Raw genomic sequence first — 20,669 nt, forward strand, 5'->3', positions numbered from 1 at the left:
TTGAATCTGAACCAAAAAGGAGCCTAAATTACAACATAGAAAATGGCACCAACATTTCCGGCCCCTAATTGCTCATCATGGGGATGACAATTACATAACTAAACTAAAGAGTCATTTTCTATATTCAATTCCCTTTAGTACTTTTACTTAAGTCCAAACCGCTGTAAACAACCTAAAACTAATCTAATGGAAGCCAACAAAAAATAATAATAATAAATTCCTAAATAATAATGTCTTTCATTGTCCATGAGATTCTTCCATCTCCAGCAGGAGACACAGCTTGTCTATGGGTCTCTCCAGGGTGTTGGTCTTCGTTTTGACTAGGACTCGACGGACAAACCCTTGGGCGTCAGGGATAGTCTTCTCCACCTTCCCCATTAACCAGGACCCTCTTGGAGCCCTCTCGTCCACGATGAGTACGATGTCTCCCTCTTTCACATTTCTCTTCTTTTCCAGCCACTTCTGCCTTTCTTGTAGGAGGGGCAAGTATTCTCTTGACCAGCGCTTCCAGAAGATATCAGAGATATATACTGCACTTGCCTCCATCTTCGTTTGGAGTATAGATCCTCCTTATGAAACATGCCTGGAGGGAGCGCTGGTTTCCCTTTAAGAAGAAGGAGATGATTTGGTGTCAGTGGCTCGAGGTCATCCACATCATCAGATGACTTGGTGAGGGGTCTGCCATTAATCACTGCTTCTGCTTCGCACATAACAGTGTGCAGACATTCGTCGTCAAGTGACTGGAGCTTCAGAAGACTGGTAAGTATTTTCCTTACTGTTCTTATTTGGCGCTCCCAAATCCCGCCATGGTGCGAACCGGCAGGTGGGTTGAAGATCCAAGTAACTCCTCTTTGCAGCAGAGCGTCAGAGATCTGGGACTGGTTCCATTCTTTCATCGCCTGACAGATCTCATGTTCTGCAGCTACCAAGTTCGTTCCGTTATCAGATCTCATAACTTCTACTTGTCCTCTTCTGGCAATAAATCGTCTCACTGCATTTATACATGAATCTGTGTCGAGTGAGTGTGCGATTTCAATGTGGATGGCTCTGACTGTAAGGCAAGTAAATATGACACCATAACGCTTGACTCGTGCGCGCCCACGCTTAGCTTCGAAAGGGCCAAAGTAGTCTACACCGACGTTGGTGAACGGTGGATGGTCAGGCAGAAGACGATCAGGTGGTAGATTTGCCATTTTCTGTTCACTCACGGCAGCTTGACTCTTCAGGCATTTCACACATTTTGAAAGCACACTTCTCACAGCTGCATTTCCTTTACATATCCAGACCTTTTGCCTTAGCTGAGCGAGGGTGTGGTTTCTCCCTCCGTGTCCGATTTCCTCATGAGCATTCCTGATGATCAAGGTTGTTACGTGATGATCCTTGGTCAGAATGGCTGGATGCCTCGTATGTTCTGGCAAGGCAGCATGGTGCAATCTTCCGCCAACCCGGAGAACGCCATCTTGGAGGAAGGGATCCAGTTTCACGATGGAACTGCTTCTCTTGATCTTTTCTCCTTTCTGCAGTGCACAAAGCTCTTCGTGGAAAGTTTGACTTTGGCAGAACTGAATAATAGCGGCTTCTGCTCTTCTGATGTCCTTGACAGTCAGATAGGTTCCTTTTAGGGAAGATCTCCATTTCTGCATGTGTTTCTCAACTGTTTTAGTTTTCACATCTTGACTTGGCTGGGCTTGAGACTCAAACATCTTCCTTCTTTCGCAGAGGCTTCTAAGTAGCTCCTTCAGTCTCAACATCCAGGCGACGGCCTTCCTCAGACTGTGCCAGTTGGAGTAGTAATGAGTTAGCTTGAAGAGAGGGTCTGTGCTTGAGTCGACTGCCTTAATAACATTCGTGCTGGTCATATGCTTCACTTCAGCATCGTCTTCACTTATCTCTCTTGAGAACTCTGATAAGACCGGCCATTGAGATTCGTTCTTGGCTAGGAAGTCAGGACCTTCAATCCAACTCTGACACTTCATGAAGTACTCTGCATTCATTCCTCGGGATGCATGGTCAGCCGGATTAGAAACTGTGCTGACGTACCTCCACTGTGCTGGCCTCGTGTTTTCTCTGATTGTTGATACTCTGTTTGCAACAAAGGTTTTAAAGCGAGCGCCATAGTTGTCGATATATCGGAGGACAGTGGTGCTGTCTGTCCACAGCACGGAGTCTTTGAGGTCCATCTGAAGCTCTCGCCTCAAAAGCTTATCCATTTTTACCGCAATGGTAGCTGCTGTAAGCTCGAGGCGCGGCACGGTGACTGGTTTAAGCGGCTTCACTCTGGATTTTCCTAGAAGAAATGAGCAATGGACTCGACCGTGGCTGTTCTCGATGCGGAGGTAAGTAACAACGCCATAGCCCTTCTCGCTAGCGTCGGAGAAGTGGTGCAGCTGGGCCGACACTACTGGACCAAATCCCTCAGGTTTGAAGCACCTCCTAATGGAAAAGCTGGAGAACTGGCTCAAGTCAGACAGCCAGCCAACCCATCTGTTTGCTATGTCTTCTGGAATCTCATCATCCCAGGCAAGTTTCATTCGGCAGAGATTCTGGACAATGATCTTCGCAAGAAGAATGAAAGGCGACAGAAATCCAAGGGGGTCATAAATTGAGCTTACGACTGAGAGGATACCCCGTCTGGTTAAAGGCATACTCTTCACAAGGATACGAAACTTGAAGGAATCTGATTCTATGCACCAGTCCACCCCAAGGGCCCTTTCCATCGGTAGTTCATCCCTGTCCAGATCTAGATTCTTGATCTCCTTTGCTCTCTCGTGTTCGGGAAGAGATGACAGCACTTCACGGCTGTTGCTAGACCACTTAGTCAAATGGAATCCTCCACTCTCGCAGAGCGCCACAAGGTCCTTGGTCAAGGAAGTAGCCTTTTTCTCATTAGAAGCTGAGACCAGGCAATCATCGACATAGAAGTGCTCTAGGACTGTAGTTACTGCCTCAGGTGATGATCTGTCTTTACCATCCTCTGCAGTCTTCCGTAAAGCGTAGTTGGCACAGCTCGGGCTAGACTTGGCCCCGAACAAGTGGACTACCATCTTGTATTCGCGCAGAGGCTGGTTTCAGGTCACCCTGTGGCCACCAGAGGAAGCGTAGGAGATCAGAGTCCTCTTTAGGGACTCTCACCTGATGATACATAGCCTCAATATCGGATATGAGAGCGACATGTTCATGGCGAAACCTCGTCAGGACTCCAACCAGACCATTAGTGAGGTCTGGACCCTGTAACAACTCCTCATTTAGTGACTTCCCTTGAAACGAGGCGGTGCAATCAAAAACAACACGCATCTTCCCCTTTTGCGGATGGGTCACACCATGATGGGGAATGTACCATACTCTGCCATCGTTGCGGTTGAGCTCGTCCGTGGGAACTTCTACTGCATAGCCTTTACTCAGCAGGTCTGACATGAAGGTCTTGTAGTCATTGTGGAAGCTGGAGTTCTTGGCAAGTTTTCTTTTCAGGTTTGATGCTCGTTGCTCGGCAACACATTTGTTGTTTGGCATCATCACGTTTTTGTTTCTGAGAGGCATTCCGATGCAATAGTGTCCATTGACTTTTTTGATTGTCTCATTCACAGACTTTATAAACTGAATGTCTTCTTGTGACATTTCTGACTTCTCTTCGCAGGCTTGCTCTGGAAAATCGTGATTGTATTGCTGTAATAGCATGCTGTCCACACTGCTGACTGACATTCTGTTGACTGAAGCACCTTGACCGTAGTGACTTGACTTGTGGTGGCTGTCACCTTTCTTGAGAGGGCCATTTACTACCCAACCAAGTGTAGTCTTTATTGCATAAGGCCCATTGTCTTGACTGTGGATAATCTCCCACGGCTCCATGGCAGAATGAGCATTCATTCCGATGAGCATCTCCACATCTGCGTCGATTTGTGGTAGCTGTATTTCTTTTCGCAGATATGGCCATCTTTCCAAGTCTTTCTCTACAGGGACATTGTCCTTTGTTACAGGTATGTCCGTGTGGGTGTAGACATCTGGCAGGCTTATGTACTTGTTTTCTGTCAGACCACACACTTCTAGATCTGAGAGCACGAAGCAGGACACAGGCTTCTCCTGGCCCATAGTACGGAGTAGCACCTGGGTTTTTTTTTACCATGGACGCCAAGCCGTCTCATCAATTTTTCCGAGCAAAATGTGGCAGAACTTCCTGAATCCATAAATGCATATGTCTCTACTGTCGTGTTGCTCTTCTTGGATTTGATGCGCACAGGCACGATGGAAAGGATGCAATCGCTGCCTCCGGCCCCGGTGACTGTTGTGAGTTCACTCTTGGCTGACACATGTTCTTGTGGAATTGAGTGTCCACTGATGGAGCCTTGACTTTTCTCAGGCTCGGCATGGGCCTGGTCGACATTGACTNTGGGCTTGAGACTCAAACATCTTCCTTCTTTCGCAGAGGCTTCTAAGTAGCTCCTTCAGTCTCAACATCCAGGCGACGGCCTTCCTCAGACTGTGCCAGTTGGAGTAGTAATGAGTTAGCTTGAAGAGAGGGTCTGTGCTTGAGTCGACTGCCTTAATAACATTCGTGCTGGTCATATGCTTCACTTCAGCATCGTCTTCACTTATCTCTCTTGAGAACTCTGATAAGACCGGCCATTGAGATTCGTTCTTGGCTAGGAAGTCAGGACCTTCAATCCAACTCTGACACTTCATGAAGTACTCTGCATTCATTCCTCGGGATGCATGGTCAGCCGGATTAGAAACTGTGCTGACGTACCTCCACTGTGCTGGCCTCGTGTTTTCTCTGATTGTTGATACTCTGTTTGCAACAAAGGTTTTAAAGCGAGCGCCATAGTTGTCGATATATCGGAGGACAGTGGTGCTGTCTGTCCACAGCACGGAGTCTTTGAGGTCCATCTGAAGCTCTCGCCTCAAAAGCTTATCCATTTTTACCGCAATGGTAGCTGCTGTAAGCTCGAGGCGCGGCACGGTGACTGGTTTAAGCGGCGTCACTCTGGATTTTCCTAGAAGAAATGAGCAATGGACTCGACCGTGGCTGTTCTCGATGCGGAGGTAAGTAACAACGCCATAGCCCTTCTCGCTAGCGTCGGAGAAGTGGTGCAGCTGGGCCGACACTACTGGACCAAATCCCTCAGGTTTGAAGCACCTCCTAATGGAAAAGCTGGAGAACTGGCTCAAGTCAGACAGCCAGCCAACCCATCTGTTTGCTATGTCTTCTGGAATCTCATCATCCCAGGCAAGTTTCATTCGGCAGAGATTCTGGACAATGATCTTCGCAAGAAGAATGAAAGGCGACAGAAATCCAAGGGGGTCATAAATTGAGCTTACGACTGAGAGGATACCCCGTCTGGTTAAAGGCATACTCTTCACAAGGATACGAAACTTGAAGGAATCTGATTCTATGCACCAGTCCACCCCAAGGGCCCTTTCCATCGGTAGTTCATCCCTGTCCAGATCTAGATTCTTGATCTCCTTTGCTCTCTCGTGTTCGGGAAGAGATGACAGCACTTCACGGCTGTTGCTAGACCACTTAGTCAAATGGAATCCTCCACTCTCGCAGAGCGCCACAAGGTCCTTGGTCAAGGAAGTAGCCTTTTTCTCATTAGAAGCTGAGACCAGGCAATCATCGACATAGAAGTGCTCTAGGACTGTAGTTACTGCCTCAGGTGATGATCTGTCTTTACCATCCTCTGCAGTCTTCCGTAAAGCGTAGTTGGCACAGCTCGGGCTAGACTTGGCCCCGAACAAGTGGACTACCATCTTGTATTCGCGCAGAGGCTGGTTCAGGTCACCCTGTGGCCACCAGAGGAAGCGTAGGAGATCAGAGTCCTCTTTAGGGACTCTCACCTGATGATACATAGCCTCAATATCGGATATGAGAGCGACATGTTCATGGCGAAACCTCGTCAGGACTCCAACCAGACCATTAGTGAGGTCTGGACCCTGTAACAACTCCTCATTTAGTGACTTCCCTTGAAACGAGGCGGTGCAATCAAAAACAACACGCATCTTCCCCTTTTGCGGATGGGTCACACCATGATGGGGAATGTACCATACTCTGCCATCGTTGCGGTTGAGCTCGTCCGTGGGAACTTCTACTGCATAGCCTTTACTCAGCAGGTCTGACATGAAGGTCTTGTAGTCATTGTGGAAGCTGGAGTTCTTGGCAAGTTTTCTTTTCAGGTTTGATGCTCGTTGCTCGGCAACACATTTGTTGTTTGGCATCATCACGTTTTTGTTTCTGAGAGGCATTCCGATGCAATAGTGTCCATTGACTTTTTTGATTGTCTCATTCACAGACTTTATAAACTGAATGTCTTCTTGTGACATTTCTGACTTCTCTTCGCAGGCTTGCTCTGGAAAATCGTGATTGTATTGCTGTAATAGCATGCTGTCCACACTGCTGACTGACATTCTGTTGACTGAAGCACCTTGACCGTAGTGACTTGACTTGTGGTGGCTGTCACCTTTCTTGAGAGGGCCATTTACTACCCAACCAAGTGTAGTCTTTATTGCATAAGGCCCATTGTCTTGACTGTGGATAATCTCCCACGGCTCCATGGCAGAATGAGCATTCATTCCGATGAGCATCTCCACATCTGCGTCGATTTGTGGTAGCTGTATTTCTTTTCGCAGATATGGCCATCTTTCCAAGTCTTTCTCTACAGGGACATTGTCCTTTGTTACAGGTATGTCCGTGTGGGTGTAGACATCTGGCAGGCTTATGTACTTGTTTTCTGTCAGACCACACACTTCTAGATCTGAGAGCACGAAGCAGGACACAGGCTTCTCCTGGCCCATAGTACGGAGTAGCACCTGGGTTTTTTTACCATGGACGCCAAGCCGTCTCATCAATTTTTCCGAGCAAAATGTGGCAGAACTTCCTGAATCCATAAATGCATATGTCTCTACTGTCGTGTTGCTCTTCTTGGATTTGATGCGCACAGGCACGATGGAAAGGATGCAATCGCTGCCTCCGGCCCCGGTGACTGTTGTGAGTTCACTCTTGGCTGACACATGTTCTTGTGGAATTGAGTGTCCACTGATGGAGCCTTGACTTTTCTCAGGCTCGGCATGGGCCTGGTCGACATTGACTTCTCTTTTGCTGTGAAGCAGACTTGGGTGTTTCTTGCTGCAGATTTCACATGTAGCTCTCTTTTTGCAGTCCTTTCCTACATGTCCTTGCGTTAAACACCCAAAACAAAGTCCTTTTCCTTTAAGGAAGTCAATTTTCTCCTTATTTGGCAGACCTCTTATTTTGTTACATGCACTCAGAGCGTGTCCTTTATTGCAGTACAGGCATGGCTCTTGAAATGCATTGCTTGTTTGCTTGTTCTTTCTTGATTCTGAGGCATCGTCATCTAGTGCAACACTTGTAGCACAGCCAGTGGTTCTTTTCAGTCGACCCATCGCAGGTTTAACGCTTACCTTGCTCCTTTCTTTTGCTTCGGAGGATTCTTTGACATCGCCGAACAGTGGGTCTAAAGCTATCTTGGCTTGTCTGTTGATATACATCACGAGATCGGAGAACTTTGCTCTTCTTCCTTCGTGTTCTTGTATGTCAAAGGCTATGACTCTCCATCTTTCGCGAAGTCTAAAGGGCAATTTGTGGACAACAATTCGAAGGTTGCTCGGGCTGTTCATCTCCTCAAGGTACTCCAAATCCTTCATGACGTTGTTGCATCCGGTGAGAAATATGGAGAAACTGTGAAGTGACTTGGCATCTTCTGCTTTGATTGGAGGCCATTTGACAGCCTTGTCCACATATGCCGCGGCTATTTTCTGCTCATTGCCGTAGTGATAGGTCAAGAGCTTTCTCGCTTCATTGTAGCCTTGTTGTGCACTCATGTGTTGGCAACTTCTAACCAGTTCTCTTGGTTCACCAAGGGTGAATTGCTCTAGATAGTACAAACGATCAGCGTCGTTGTCTGTACGGCTGTGAATAATGTGCTCAAAGGCCCTCAGGAATGGCAGGAACTCAAGAGGATCACCACTGAATTCAGGGACCTTCGTTGAGGCAGGTTGGCTAGTCTCTGTTGTGTGACCAACATCTCTGTGATATCCTTCTGTTTCAATATCACTTCGCCGAGTTCGACTTGCCTTCCATTGGAACTTGTGTTTGCGTTATCGTCATTTTCATTCTTTACTTGCACATAGGAGGTGTGTCTAGTTGGACCTTGAGATGCACTGCAGTCTTGGATAACTCGAGGACAGCTGGTCAATTTTGGTTTGACACCTGGAGCATAATGTTCGATGGTTGCTGTTGTATGCATGTTTTTGTTGAGGTAGGAATTCATGCCGTCGTCCATGTTTTCTGTGTCATCATATTCTTCCAAAACTTGTATCTTTGCTGTGGACTCTGCGATAGCAGTTTCAACATCCAGCTCCTCCATTTGAGCCTTCAAATGAATCTTCTTGGCTTTCAGTTGTGCTTCCATTTGAGCCTCTTCCAACTGCAGTGCCTCTTTTTTCTTAAGTGTGGCTGCACGCGCAAGTAGGGCTGCACGGTGAGCTTCCTCCCTTTTACGCAGGGATGAAGCATGAGATGATGCGCTGGATGACTTTGTGAGTCTACTGCATACGCTTCGTGGTGGGACTGAACCATAATTTTGTTGTACCGTGGATAGACTGTCATCTGGATTCACCTCTTCAGCGGCCTTGGCTCGCTGTCTTCCATTTATTATCCACTGCTCCAGTGTGGTCAAAAGAGTCTCATACTTTGTAAGATTTGGCTCACTCCAATACTGCTGGTCAGCTTTCCTTTCTTCATCTGATAACAGTTCACTAACTGCATTGTTTACTTCAATAAACTCATTTAGGAGTTTTGAGTAATCACAGAGATGATCTTGTTCTACTATAAGCGCATTGGAATCATTTTTCATGAGGTCTTTTATTTCTTCAGCTTTGGAGACAAGGCGTGCTAAGACACGTTTTCTGAGGTTCATTTGTTTATCAAGTTTCTCTTCTAGGGCCTTTGCAGTCAACTTTATCTTTCTTTTTATTTCTAAATCAACATTTCCCTCCATCTTGTTTTCATCCACAGACATTTGGCTATTAATGATAGGTAAGTCTCTTCTTACAGCAAACTCTTGCAAACTTCTGAAATCTGGATCAGCAGTCCTTTAATTTTAAAACATATAGTTTTCCAAAGTAAAATTTCAGGGCTGACTTTATTTCCAGAGGCAAACTCGAGCTTCCTTTGGGCTGATATGACTAGCTAACAATAGCGCCCTCTTTGTTCTGTGTGGCTAACTGCGGAGCTTAACGTTTGCGTGTTGACTTGGTCGCGTTACTTGGCTACGGTAATTACAATGAAGTAATCGTCGTCATTTGCCATTAGTTGCGAGATCCAGATTAATTTTTGTGTACTCATCCTTCATCGCTGAAGTCGTCTGGGAATCCGATGGGGTTGGCACCGCGCAAATCCTCTTCAGCTAGCCATCCCGTTCTCAACTCCCAGCGCTGCGCAACTTCCCTCGGATACCGGTGATCTTCTCTCGCCCTTGGCGATTGTTTTTCTACTTAATGTAGTGGTTAAATTTGCTCTCTGATGTTCCGTGAATTCTCTTCTTGCATATTCATGAAACCAACCACTTCCAGACGGAAAGAACGAGTCTACTCGTGTTTAGGTTTCAACGACGGTAGAAAAACAGTGTTCGCCCCGTCTTTTAATGAAGTTCTCACATAAACAAAACAGCAATGGCTTTCTCCACATACATACGTGAACTCAAAGCGCCAGCTCCCATTGGCTACACATCCGGAAATTCGAAACTAATCAATCTGAACCAATTCAAACTAAATTAAAATTATCTCATATGCAAATTATCAAACATAGTACAGCAATGTAACCCTAAATTTAGTTGCAACAAGCAGTCACTTCATATAACACAAATTACAATATTAATTTGAATCTGAACCAAAAAGGAGCCTAAATTACAACATAGAAAATGGCACCAACAGTATGTATATATGTATACATCTCACATTTTTGCGGTGTGTATATATGTTTTTATTTACTGATATTTGGGTTGGGGGGAAAAAATGTATGGATGGCTATAACTTAATTTTCTAACTGTTAGGTTGATCTGTAATTGTTTTTTTTTTTTTGCCTTTATGTTCATGATTGTGTGGTTGTGCTTTATAATGTATAAAACTCAATAAAAACATTTTATTTATTTATTTATTTATTTTTTAAACAAAGGGAATTGGGCACAGAAAGCTGAATGGCACAGTGAAACAAATGTACAGTTGATTGGAAGATCGATTAGATGAATTATTCAATTTGACAACAGTGCAACTGTAAATGAAATGAAAAGCTGGATGATCAAATTGGTGTGAAAATAGAAAATTATAGGGAGACATGCAGGATAAAAGCCTACATGTATAGTGAATGTTTAATGAGGTAGTCCTGAGACTAAACCCAGGGGTAGATATTCAGTCATCTTCAGAGTCTGTATCCGAATCGTATCCTCGTCCTCTGATAGTCTTCTTTTCCACTTTTGTAAATTTGGTTGCTGAGTTTTTAGTTTGTGTTGGAGGCTCCATCAAATTGCCGCTGTTGAAAGTCCGGAACAAAATTAAATAGAATAAAAATTATTTAAACAATAGACCTAATGTAAACCTCAAATCTTACCTGTAATTGATGACATCAGCACAGCCAAGTCTCCACTCAAGCATCTCAGTGGAAAACTCATCTGTATTACCCATATCAGAAAAGCCAACAACGTAGTCTTTTGTTTTTCCATCTATCAGCAGAGCCAATGTGGGAATGACTTTCACGCGAAGTCTCTCTGTGAGAAATGGCGCCTTCTCCACATTTAGTTTAAGAAATTTGGTTTCGACATGCTTTTTAGCCAAGATGGACAGGTGTTTGTCAAGGATATTGCATCTGTATTTGAAAAGGAGTTTGGTATTCAATTGTGCGTTACCAAAATACAAAAAATAAATGCTATAATACAGAGAAGTATCTGTAATTATATATTTTTCAGCAGTAAATGTATTTTACCTACCTGAAAGTAGAATCTCTATAGAAATGGCAGACAACTTTTTTGCTTTCTTTAACCTCACTGAAAAAGTCTTTCTCGCTTGGAATTTCTCTGTATTCTCCATGACCTTTTGACAAAAATTCCTTAAACAGAAAATAAATTAGATCAGAGAGGGGTTAAGTGAGGATGTAAGAACTGATTTTAGTTTTGGATCCAAAAGAATTACAGATTTTAACATGCACAGGGTTCAGTACAAAGTTGTATTTATTATTCAAATACTTTTTACAATTACAATTCCAGGCTTAAAAATAAATTTTCCACAAAGATATACCTGCTGCTATTATTTATTGTGAAACTGTTTCTTTCCCCCAATGTGTCTAATTCATCAGGAGATTCAGACAAATTCCTAAGTTCTGCTGCTTCTGTTTATGGAAATGAGACCAGCTGGACCCAAACCAAGAATAACTGATTGTTAAATGTGATGCCACACCAACAATTACATATTAAAAAGACAACACTCACCTGCTTCTGTTTTTGAGCTTTTTTGAGAGCCTCTAACCGCTTTTCTTTAAGCCTCTCGAAATCCTCCTCCTCCAACTCATTCAGTTTGCTCAGCTCTGCATCCACCTGCTCTTCCACTTTTTCCAAAACCTTTGCTATCACGTCCATTGGTTGATTAGCCATGGCTGAATGGTTTCAATACAACCTGTAAGAATAAAAAAAAAGGAAAAAAGACTGATGGTCAAATTACCCAAATGCTGATTTCAGAGACTGATTGGAGATGCATTAGTACAGTGACCAATCATGACTTCTCAATGTGTACACGTGCTTCTCTGACTTTCGCAAATGAACCAAAAATATAAAGTGAAACATCTTTACATACAACAGTGTTTATTGTATAACAGGCCACCACCAAAGTAAATTCAGCGACACAATGATGAACCCGCCCCTGTCAAAGGGAGTGTCGCCTCAGTTTAATATATCGTTTACAGACAAAGCCCCGGTAACAAGCGGCTAAGCTGTGTGCTAGCGACGCTATACTGCTGGATACTTTCAAAGTTAAATAGTGCTCAACGCAGTACGTCTAGTTTGTTATATCTTTTGTTCTAGTTTAACATGATACCTTGATAACATCTGGCGGTAGGCATTTTTTAAATCAACAACGCTTGCACAGTATGTAGGTTAGCAGTCTATAAGCTTAGCTTGTGTCTTGGTTAGCCATTGCTGGGCAGCTAGCTGACAAAATCATTGAGCGCAAGAGTCACGTTGCCCGTTTTGTTGTGCAAAGTCCAATGAAATACATTATGTGTACTATATTTAAGATAATCGTTAACGCAAGGGGACAGATGATCCATACGCATCTACTTACCTGTGCGCTTCTGCTCTTCTCATGCGCCAAGAAATGACCTAACCCGGAAGGTGCGTCACAGCAGATGTTTACGTCATAGAAATAATAAATAAAAGTCATGCTGTAATTTTACATAATTAACCATATACTTAACGACTTTGACAATGCAATCAACACATTTGACAGTTTATTTACAAAGACTTAAAAAACTTACAAACGTTCACAGCTTCAGGTCTTCAGGCACCAGCCAGAAAGGAAATGGCAAGACAGACCTTTTTATTTTGGCCATTCCCTTTAGAAACGTAACAGAAAAAGTGAACATCTTTGAGGTGAGCAAAGATTTGAACATTCTGAATTACATTCAAAATAATTTTTCAGAGCAAACAATTTTATTTGCATTTTATTTGCTTGATGTAGTCACATGTTTGTTTGTCAATAGCTGATTAAAAAATAATCTTTGTCACCTCTTAAATGTTAACTTTGTAGAAATACAAGGAAGTAGAGTCAAACTTTCTTTCTACATGTACTATACACAGGTGAGATACACAGAATTAAAAGTTTAAATTCCAAAAGTGGCATATATTCAAGTTTATAAAATTTACTCCAATATAAATGTTGTATGAAATGTTAGAGGTCTTGAAAGGACATCTTACTTATTTGCTGAAATAAAATGCATAGGCTAATTATTGATTGCCATAGCCCCTGTAAAATTGTTTTAGCTCAACAGTGCTTATAAATATGACTATTTGACCTTAGTGAAGCGCTTTGGCCAGCTTCTGACTTCCATAGAAAGTAGTGGAAACATTCATAAACGTATGTAAAAAGAATTACAATTTTAGAAGACAGTTACTAAGAATTCACTACACGTAAACAAATACATGACATAAACATTTACATGATTTTACATTATTTACACATAACAGATTTTGGCACTTGGTAAAAAAGAATACTACCTCATGCAGCCTTTGGCTGTTTTTTTTTTTTTTTTTTTTTTTTTTTTGACTTAGTAGTAAAACTTTTTTCATTGGATATGATGTTACATCACTGTTACATTCCTAATGAATGATGGAATGATCAAACCAATTAAAATATATATTTAAAAGTCTGTCCATTACAATCTTCAGAAGTCTACACACAGCGGGTACTAAAGTACTAAATCTCATGGTGAGTACTAAAGGAATACAAATGTTTTAAGGTGTTACTGCACATTTAAAATTTTTAATATTTTTGAAAATGGATCCATTATTTTACAAAGTGCTAAATCTGTAAAGAATTACCAGCATTACCTGTTAGTCTCATTAAGTGGAAAAGGTTGCCTTATAAGAATTAACTTTGGCAGCTGTACTGTACTCTTTCACACTTGTCTCTTGTTCCCTGGTTTTCGGTGTATTGTTTATGAGCAGTTGGCCAATAGGGAAACCCGTAAATCAAACTGGCAGCACACCATTTTGTAAAAATGTACATTATCAAAGTCAGTCTACTCCTGAGGATGTCCTTTTATGGTGACTAAACTTAACTGCCACTTTTATCACACCAACTTGAGAGTGCTACCATATGTTTGCTGCAGAACGACCTGAACATTGTCTACAATAAAGTCAAAAGCCATGCTCCAAACAGACTCCACCGACAACTTCATAAGCCTGAAAAATATGACAATTAAAGCAACGGAGAGAGCAACATTCCAAACAGAACAATTTTTGGGGGGAATGCATACCTTTTCATGTATTTTATGACCAAATCCAACTTCTCCAGATCTTTGTCCTCAATTAGATCAGTACAGTATTTCACAACTTGAAGTATGTCTTCCTCCATTGGTTCTAATAAAAATGGTTAAATTTATTGTCATTGTACAAAATACAACGTCGACAGAGCAAAACTGCAGCAGTAAAAATGAATAAATATAGACACTTTTCACATCCATGTGAGTGTTGTGAGTGTTCTGTGACGCATTTTTACCTGTGATAGTAGTGACCCATTCCCGCAGAAGAGTTTTAATGTCTGTCCATTCAGAGGCTCCAGCGAGTGTTGGAGAAGCACGAGACACTGCTGGAACCTCTGGGGTGTCTTGCTTCGAGCAACTATTTTCAGTCTAAGGGACCAACATGACCATAAGTAAACAAAATGTATATTCATTTAAAACCTTTTGACTCACCTTAAGCCTGTCAATTGGTTCCCCCAGCTTTATAGGAGATGGAAGGATTTTAGCTGAACTGTTGGTCAATGGTTGTTTCTTTAGGGGAGATGGGCCATTTTTAGCTGGACTTGAGTTGTTCTTCCTCTTGTATTGCCTCTTAACGCGAACAGGACCGACTCCTGCCTGTTTAAGCTGTAGCAATGGATTTCTAACCTCAGCTGCAGAAATGACAGGGCATGAATCACAGGGCTCAAGAAGATGGCAAATATACTCATGAATTTATTTTTACAAACTTACATGCTTGATCTTTTTGATTGAATGTTCGGCTGTAGGCAGACTTAATTTCATCCTGCAGCTCTTTGGGTAGAGCAGCGAAGACCTCTGGGTCAATCTATATAGGTAATATAAGGCCAGATATCAAAGACTTCAGTGAATGACACATAAAGAAGACCTACCCACCTGTGAGAAGTTGGGCAATTCTAAAACAATTCCTGTGTTTTCTGGTTGATTTGGTATTTGTAGTATAATTTTGCTTGCAGGTGGAGGCAACTTTGCAGAGTCAGAGGGAGGAGGATGAGGAGAAGGTAAATGGAGCTTAGGAAAAGAAGGCTGTGGATTTGCGGAAATGTCACCATTTAATTTCCCTTCTCGAAAAGACCATGATTGTTCCACTTGTTCTCGAAGTTCTGCAGGCAATGCTTCTAATACAGAACGATCCACCTGGAGCAGTATACAGAAATTATTAGTGAAAGGCAATTTTGGTGTGCTGTTACCACCCCCCCTCCAGACAACACCTACCTGGGAAGGCGAGGGAACATCAATGCTTAGTCTAAAGTGTGATTGAGGATTATTTTGAGTTGTGAAGGTTTCTCCTTTACTTGTTTCAGGAACTGCCTTGACAGAAGAGGCAGGGGCTGAGGACTGCTCTTGAGGCTTTGCTGTACTATTTTCATTTGTGTCTCCAGTACCTAGAACAAGTCAAATGTAATTTTATTCATTACAAACAAACAATTAACCAATGCAAACAAATGGAACCCTGACAGACCTATTTTGGGACATTGTCCTTGAAGTCCCTGTCGTGTGAACAAGTCTTTGATGGAGCGTGAGTGGTATTCTGGAGTCACAGAGTTATTTCCTTCAAGCAGCTGGACCTGGATTCCCACTCCTCTTAGATCTTGAACCTGTAGCTTCATTGTGTGGAAAAGCTTGATGACAGCCGTTGCAATAAGTTGACCATTGTTTGTAGACTGAGCAAGCATTACAGTCCTACAGATTATAGAGAATGGATAAAGATGTGATATCTTTGCTACAAAGAAAAACAAATGCTTGCAATGAACTGGTGGTGACTTGCCTGGCTATATTATCACATATGCCATGACCTCCATATTTAGCAGGCTCTATTGGAGCTCCCACTTTGCGACTCATGACTTTAAGGGTTACTCTGCGGCCCCGTAGTCCAGCACTTTTCAATCTTTTTTGAACTTCCATGGATAAATTTGTCAGGAAGCACTCTGCCTCATCAATCTATGAAAGCAATAAAATGTGAACTTTCATGTTTGGGTTTAAGAGAATATATGTGGATACTTACCCTGGTGAAGCGTATATTGTAGTTCATTTCAGCAGACACAGACTTGCGTTCCTTTTCATAACGAACAGGTCGATCATCCAGGCCTCGGCAAAAGCGAAACAGTGTTTGGCCAGTTCTTGGTCCAAACTTCTTTTGAAGTACAGACATAGACACTTGTTGGAGATCTCCACAAGACCTAACCCCTATTACAGCAAGTTTTCTGCCCATAGCAGGCCCAACACCTGAAGAGAAAGATTTCACCTTTGGAACAAATAAGCCACTGATATTAAAATAGAAAGTAATAAAGTTTAATACCTGGTAAACTGGTTACTGCCAAATCCCTGATAAAATCATCTACTTCTTCAGATTTCAGAAAATATTGCCCGTTGGGCTTGGCTCTACGGGTTGCCAGCCTAGCAAGCAGAATGTTGGAACCTTAACAAGGAGAAAAAAGACTGCATCAATTACTGTCTCTGCAACTATACATTTTTAAAAGGTAAACCCTTACCCATTCCAACTGAGGCACAACATCCAGTTTTCTCCATGATATCGGCTCTTATGACATGGGCCAGGTCATTTGGGCTTATTTCCAACTCTCTGATCGTTGAGGTGGCATCTATCAAGACCTCATCACAGCTCAAAGCCTCTATGTCATGAGTGTAACTGTGGAGAACAAGGGGAACAGGGTTATCTAATAAACTTTACATTTATTTTTAACAAATAAACTTTTCTTTCTTCTTACCTGGCTAAAGTCTCATACATTGTGAGAGCAACTTGTTTATATGCTTCAAAGTCATACGGGACAGACTGTAGTGTTGGACACAGCTGTTTAGCTTTGCCAAAAAACATTCCATTCTTTACACCTGCCTGCCTGTGTATATAGCAAGGTGTAAACAAATTACAGTAAAAAATATAGATAAAAATATATTTTAAAAAGCATTTAATCAAATAAAACTTTTACCTCGCCTCATAACTACAGGATGCAATCTCTGCCATAGAAAGAGCAGTAGCATCCTGTTCTACACCATTAATATGCAAGTCAGGTATCTCTTGTGAAGGAGTTCTGTATAGATCCCCATCCTCGTTTCCTAAGATACAAAATCCACACAATTTTATACACACTCTTAAAGCAGCATTGGTTATGATTTTGGTGCTGAGAAGATAAACGTAAAACCAAACATTGGAAAATTATTCATGGAGATAGTCAAATACAAGTTTTATTGCACGGCCAGTCACGACCACATGTTTTTACAAAACTGTACAAATACATTATGGTCTGGAACTGTGTCCAGTCTCTCCAATTTCCGATGGATGTGATTGACAAGGTGGACTAACTAATCAGAGAAATGGATTTGTGTTAAAATGTGTCTGTCCTAAAATTGTGGTTCCAGACCATCCTGCATTCAAACAGAAAGGAGAGACTGGCTTGATTTAATTTTGTGTGATGTTCCAGGCAAAGCAAGAACATCTCCACGGTGACAAACAGGTGGCAGATCATTCACTGGGAGTCAGATTTGTGTAGACAGAGGTCCCTCAAATCAAGAATGCATGTTTTTCCAAGATATTTTTGAGGAATAAAAATGTTTCACTCCATTTTTTGACAGAAATCTTATTCTCTGAGGCTTTAATTGATTATGGGCAGATAAACATATGCTGGACAACTCACTGTGTTGAACATGATTTTGTTTGTCTTCATAATATTTTTTTTCCATCTGAGGGTTGGTGCCAGGCCTCAGGGGCACTCGCCCTTGTCCCCGATTACTAGTCACAGCTACAGGTTTGCCTACAAGAAACAAAGAAGAGATACGTCTCATTAAAAAAGTATTCTTTAGATTATTCTAAGAAACTTGCCTTTTAGGTCTGGACGATGTCGAATGCCAACAGATACAAAAAAGCAATCCATGTCAACATGAAATATGCATGACTTAACAGTTCCAGATGAACCTGAAAATTGATAAAATATTTTTCTTTATATGATAAAAAAATATATATATATATAAAAAAAAAAAACACTAAATTGAATAATTGTATGGTTAGTCAGCATGTATTTATTTACCTTGGCTAGACAAATTGCCTTGTCCTTTCATTTTTCTAAGCCGATCCTTCCCAGGAAATGAAGCAGTATCCGATGTTTTTCTTTTACAGTGAAGTTCATTGACATTCAGAAAAAGCAGTCCTCCATGTTGAAATCTGATGTAAACGCGAACGTGAGTAGAACTCAGAAATCAAATTATCTGTTTGAGCCTGCAAATCTGAGGAGGACTTTGACAAAGTTTGCTCAGTAAAGGAACTGTTTTTGTTAATTGAGGAATGGTCAGACATATTGTGGTAACTCCCATTCAGCCGAGACACACATGAATTTTCTTGACAAGAATCACCATTGAAACTTGTCTCAGGCTCTTGTGAAGATGGACAGCAAGTCATTTTTATAGCTTTGGGTTCTTCCTTATTTATAGCGACAACACAATGCTGATCCTGCAATTCAATGTCCTTTCCAGACTGATTTTCAGGACTATAAGGAAAATCATAAGGATCCCCTTTTGGATGAGGACCTATTGAAGTAATGTGTTTGTGATCTGGACCTCTTGTCTTGCTCTCAAGCAAGTAAAGGTCAGAGGGCTTAGTAACAGGGGAGAGATCCCCCTGTTTTAAGGCACCGTTATTGAGGCGAGTGTGTCCATTTGTTAGAGAGACTTCATTGAGTGAAGAATCTTCATTTGCAGCCAGTGCTGAATGGCTTGTGTCAAGTAGCATTGCAGCATGTCCATTTCTGCAAATACATTTATAGAATAATGACCAAAAGTACATTAACATCTCAGGATTTAATTTACCCACTGTGCAAAAGCAAACAAAAATAACAAACTTACATTTTAATGTCCACACCATTCTGACATCTGAGTGACTTTATTTGAGGTTGTGGGTGGCCAAGTCTTTTGTCCTGAGCTACGCTGGAACTAAACTGTGGTTGTAAACAGGCATGGTTTTTGGCATGATTAGGGGAGGATTTTTTGTGGCAAGTATTTAATGAGAGCTTGCTGTGCTGTGGCAGAAAATTATTTTGACCGACGTTTGGTTGAGGTAGGGCTTGGAGGGGATCTACAATATTTGTATCTTGACGAACATTTATCCCCGTGAAAAGTACACCTCTGCCTTTAGCATACAGTTGGTACTGCAAATATGGAAGGAGTCGTCCAGCCTTGATACTGAAAATATATTACATACAGTATTAGTTGGGGAAAAAACAAAACAATTCCACTGTTTAACTAAAAATGAGCACACCTGTCAGTGATCCACTCTGGTCGAATAACTTTTTCACCTTTAAGATCCTGAATCTTGCTGTTGGGCAAATTATTAGCTATAATATGAGTGGTCTTAGAGCGACTGTAGTAAACATGGAATTGGCCACCGTGTAGCATCATGAGTCTGCGCAACTCATCTGCACTTGGATCTGTCATAAAACGTATATGTGTATATGTGAAAAATCAGCAGAATTTTGCTGGGTAAAGTAATTCAGACTATAAAAACAATTATTTTATACCTGTGTATCCATTAACATATATTGAAATTCCATTGAAAATAGTTGAGGATGTGCCTTCTTTGTGTTTTTCTCTGGGGGCAGCAAGTTTAAACTGTTCATCCAGCTTGGAAACTTTGGCAGCCATATAGCCACCCTGCATGTAAAACAAATTACAAAACAAAAATAAGTAAGATAATATTGTGCAGTATGGTCTTTATCTAATCTAATTTTATATTATTAAGAAATAACATGAATGCATAACTCACCCTTCCAGCCCAGCCATTGTCATCACCTGCATTAGATTTCTTCTTCATCCATCCTTCTCGACTCATGCTTAGCTACCTAATGTTAAAGAATTCATAATCAAACATGTTGCAAAAGCACCGCAAACTTTCAAAAACTGAACCAATCATCAGATCTATTTTAAACACCGGAATGGATCTCAACGCGGCTAAAAGATCATTTGAATGATAAGTTGTTTATTGTTGTCATTTGAGATAAACAGTATTAGCAGCGCGGGTGGCAGCCAAGGACATGCCCGGGCAAATATGGGAATTGACAGGTAGTTAGTCTGAATGCAAACGCTAAATGCTAACCCTAGCTAGACAGACAGAGTACTTGGGGCAATGCTTGGCGAGTCAAGCATGTCCCCGTGCAGCCGCGACCCTACTGCAATAACATGAAGCCACTTGAAGCAGGCGGAATACAGACTGTAGCGTGCTGCATTGACTCATTATGAAATGCACATGTAACACAAATCAGTTTTAAAACTCTTTGACTCATGACTGGATTATTGTGCTACTAGTAGACTGAACAAATCACACTTTGAGAAGCTTGGTAACATAAGTCTTGTTTTGACATTACCTTTTATGATGTGAAACGCAGCTTGTTAGCCACAGACTTCTTTCTGCAGACACAGCCCCGGTACAATCCAAGTGCGCGGTGATAAGAAAGATAAGCCCTCCACACTGTTAACTCGACCCCTCAGGCTTTGTTTTGGTCGCGACAAAACCACTTTCAGTGAACCAAAGTGCCCCTATTTTGTCACGCTGCCACGCCATGTCACTCCAGTATTTTCGCCCACCTCCCAGTCCTTTAGCTCTCTACCGCCTGCTTTGCTGCTGCTTTCCTTT

At 41.9% G+C, this 20,669-nt stretch overlaps 4 protein-coding genes across 4 annotated transcripts; all 4 read right to left on the reverse strand.

Annotated features, from left to right (window-relative positions):
• Window positions 1–237: 237 nt before the first annotated feature.
• On the reverse strand, window positions 238–2,897 carry LOC129409784 (uncharacterized). The gene is made up of 2 exons (XM_055156715.1): window positions 541–2,897; window positions 238–493 (listed from the first exon to the last, which is right to left on the reverse strand). Exons 1-2 carry the CDS (start codon window positions 2,715–2,717, stop codon window positions 238–240), a joined length of 2,433 nt encoding a protein of 810 aa, XP_055012690.1. The 5' UTR covers window positions 2,718–2,897.
• A 1,453-nt stretch (window positions 2,898–4,350) lies between these two features.
• LOC129410048 (uncharacterized) lies at window positions 4,351–5,713 on the reverse strand. Its single transcript, XM_055157360.1, has one exon. It carries the CDS (start codon window positions 5,416–5,418, stop codon window positions 4,351–4,353), a length of 1,068 nt encoding a protein of 355 aa, XP_055013335.1. The 5' UTR covers window positions 5,419–5,713.
• A 4,434-nt stretch (window positions 5,714–10,147) lies between these two features.
• txndc9 (thioredoxin domain containing 9) lies at window positions 10,148–12,475 on the reverse strand. The gene is made up of 5 exons (XM_020936304.2): window positions 12,340–12,475; window positions 11,493–11,676; window positions 10,995–11,113; window positions 10,619–10,873; window positions 10,148–10,540 (listed from the first exon to the last, which is right to left on the reverse strand). Exons 2-5 carry the CDS (start codon window positions 11,652–11,654, stop codon window positions 10,420–10,422), a joined length of 657 nt encoding a protein of 218 aa, XP_020791963.1. The 5' UTR covers window positions 11,655–11,676; window positions 12,340–12,475; the 3' UTR covers window positions 10,148–10,419.
• rev1 (REV1 DNA directed polymerase) lies at window positions 12,476–20,664 on the reverse strand. The gene is given in 23 exon segments (XM_020936256.2): window positions 12,476–13,958; window positions 14,033–14,135; window positions 14,275–14,407; window positions 14,471–14,670; window positions 14,750–14,843; window positions 14,912–15,172; window positions 15,251–15,420; window positions 15,498–15,718; window positions 15,804–15,976; window positions 16,041–16,261; window positions 16,335–16,454; window positions 16,528–16,682; window positions 16,762–16,890; window positions 16,981–17,107; window positions 17,686–17,802; window positions 17,871–17,963; window positions 18,076–18,179; window positions 18,181–18,789; window positions 18,887–19,222; window positions 19,299–19,467; window positions 19,558–19,690; window positions 19,803–19,878; window positions 20,401–20,664. Coding segments are annotated over 22 exon segments (3,846 nt in total). The 5' UTR covers window positions 19,869–19,878; window positions 20,401–20,664; the 3' UTR covers window positions 12,476–13,846.
• Window positions 20,665–20,669: the final 5 nt, after the last annotated feature.

Source organism: Boleophthalmus pectinirostris, unplaced genomic scaffold (genome assembly GCF_026225935.1).
Source record: "Boleophthalmus pectinirostris isolate CB_2022bp ecotype Guang Dong unplaced genomic scaffold, ASM2622593v1 HiC_scaffold_1, whole genome shotgun sequence".
Taxonomy (NCBI): Eukaryota; Metazoa; Chordata; class Actinopteri; order Gobiiformes; family Gobiidae; genus Boleophthalmus; species Boleophthalmus pectinirostris.

Excerpts from the sequence above, each read along its gene's own strand:
- txndc9 (XM_020936304.2), bottom strand. The coding sequence starts at position 11,654 with ATGGCTAATCAACCAATGGACGTGATAGCAAAGGTTTTGGAAAAAGTG. Across the intron at positions 10,874-10,994 it reads TATAGAGATTCTACTTTCAG|ATGCAATATCCTTGACAAAC; the intron begins GTAGGTAAAATA and ends TTTCAAATACAG. Across the intron at positions 10,541-10,618 it reads GCTGATGTCATCAATTACAG|CGGCAATTTGATGGAGCCTC; the intron begins GTAAGATTTGAG and ends GACTTTCAACAG.
- LOC129409784 (XM_055156715.1), bottom strand. The coding sequence starts at position 2,717 with ATGGAAAGGGCCCTTGGGGTGGACTGGTGCATAGAATCAGATTCCTTC. Across the intron at positions 494-540 it reads TACTCCAAACGAAGATGGAG|AGAATACTTGCCCCTCCTAC; the intron begins GCAAGTGCAGTA and ends GCGCTGGTCAAG.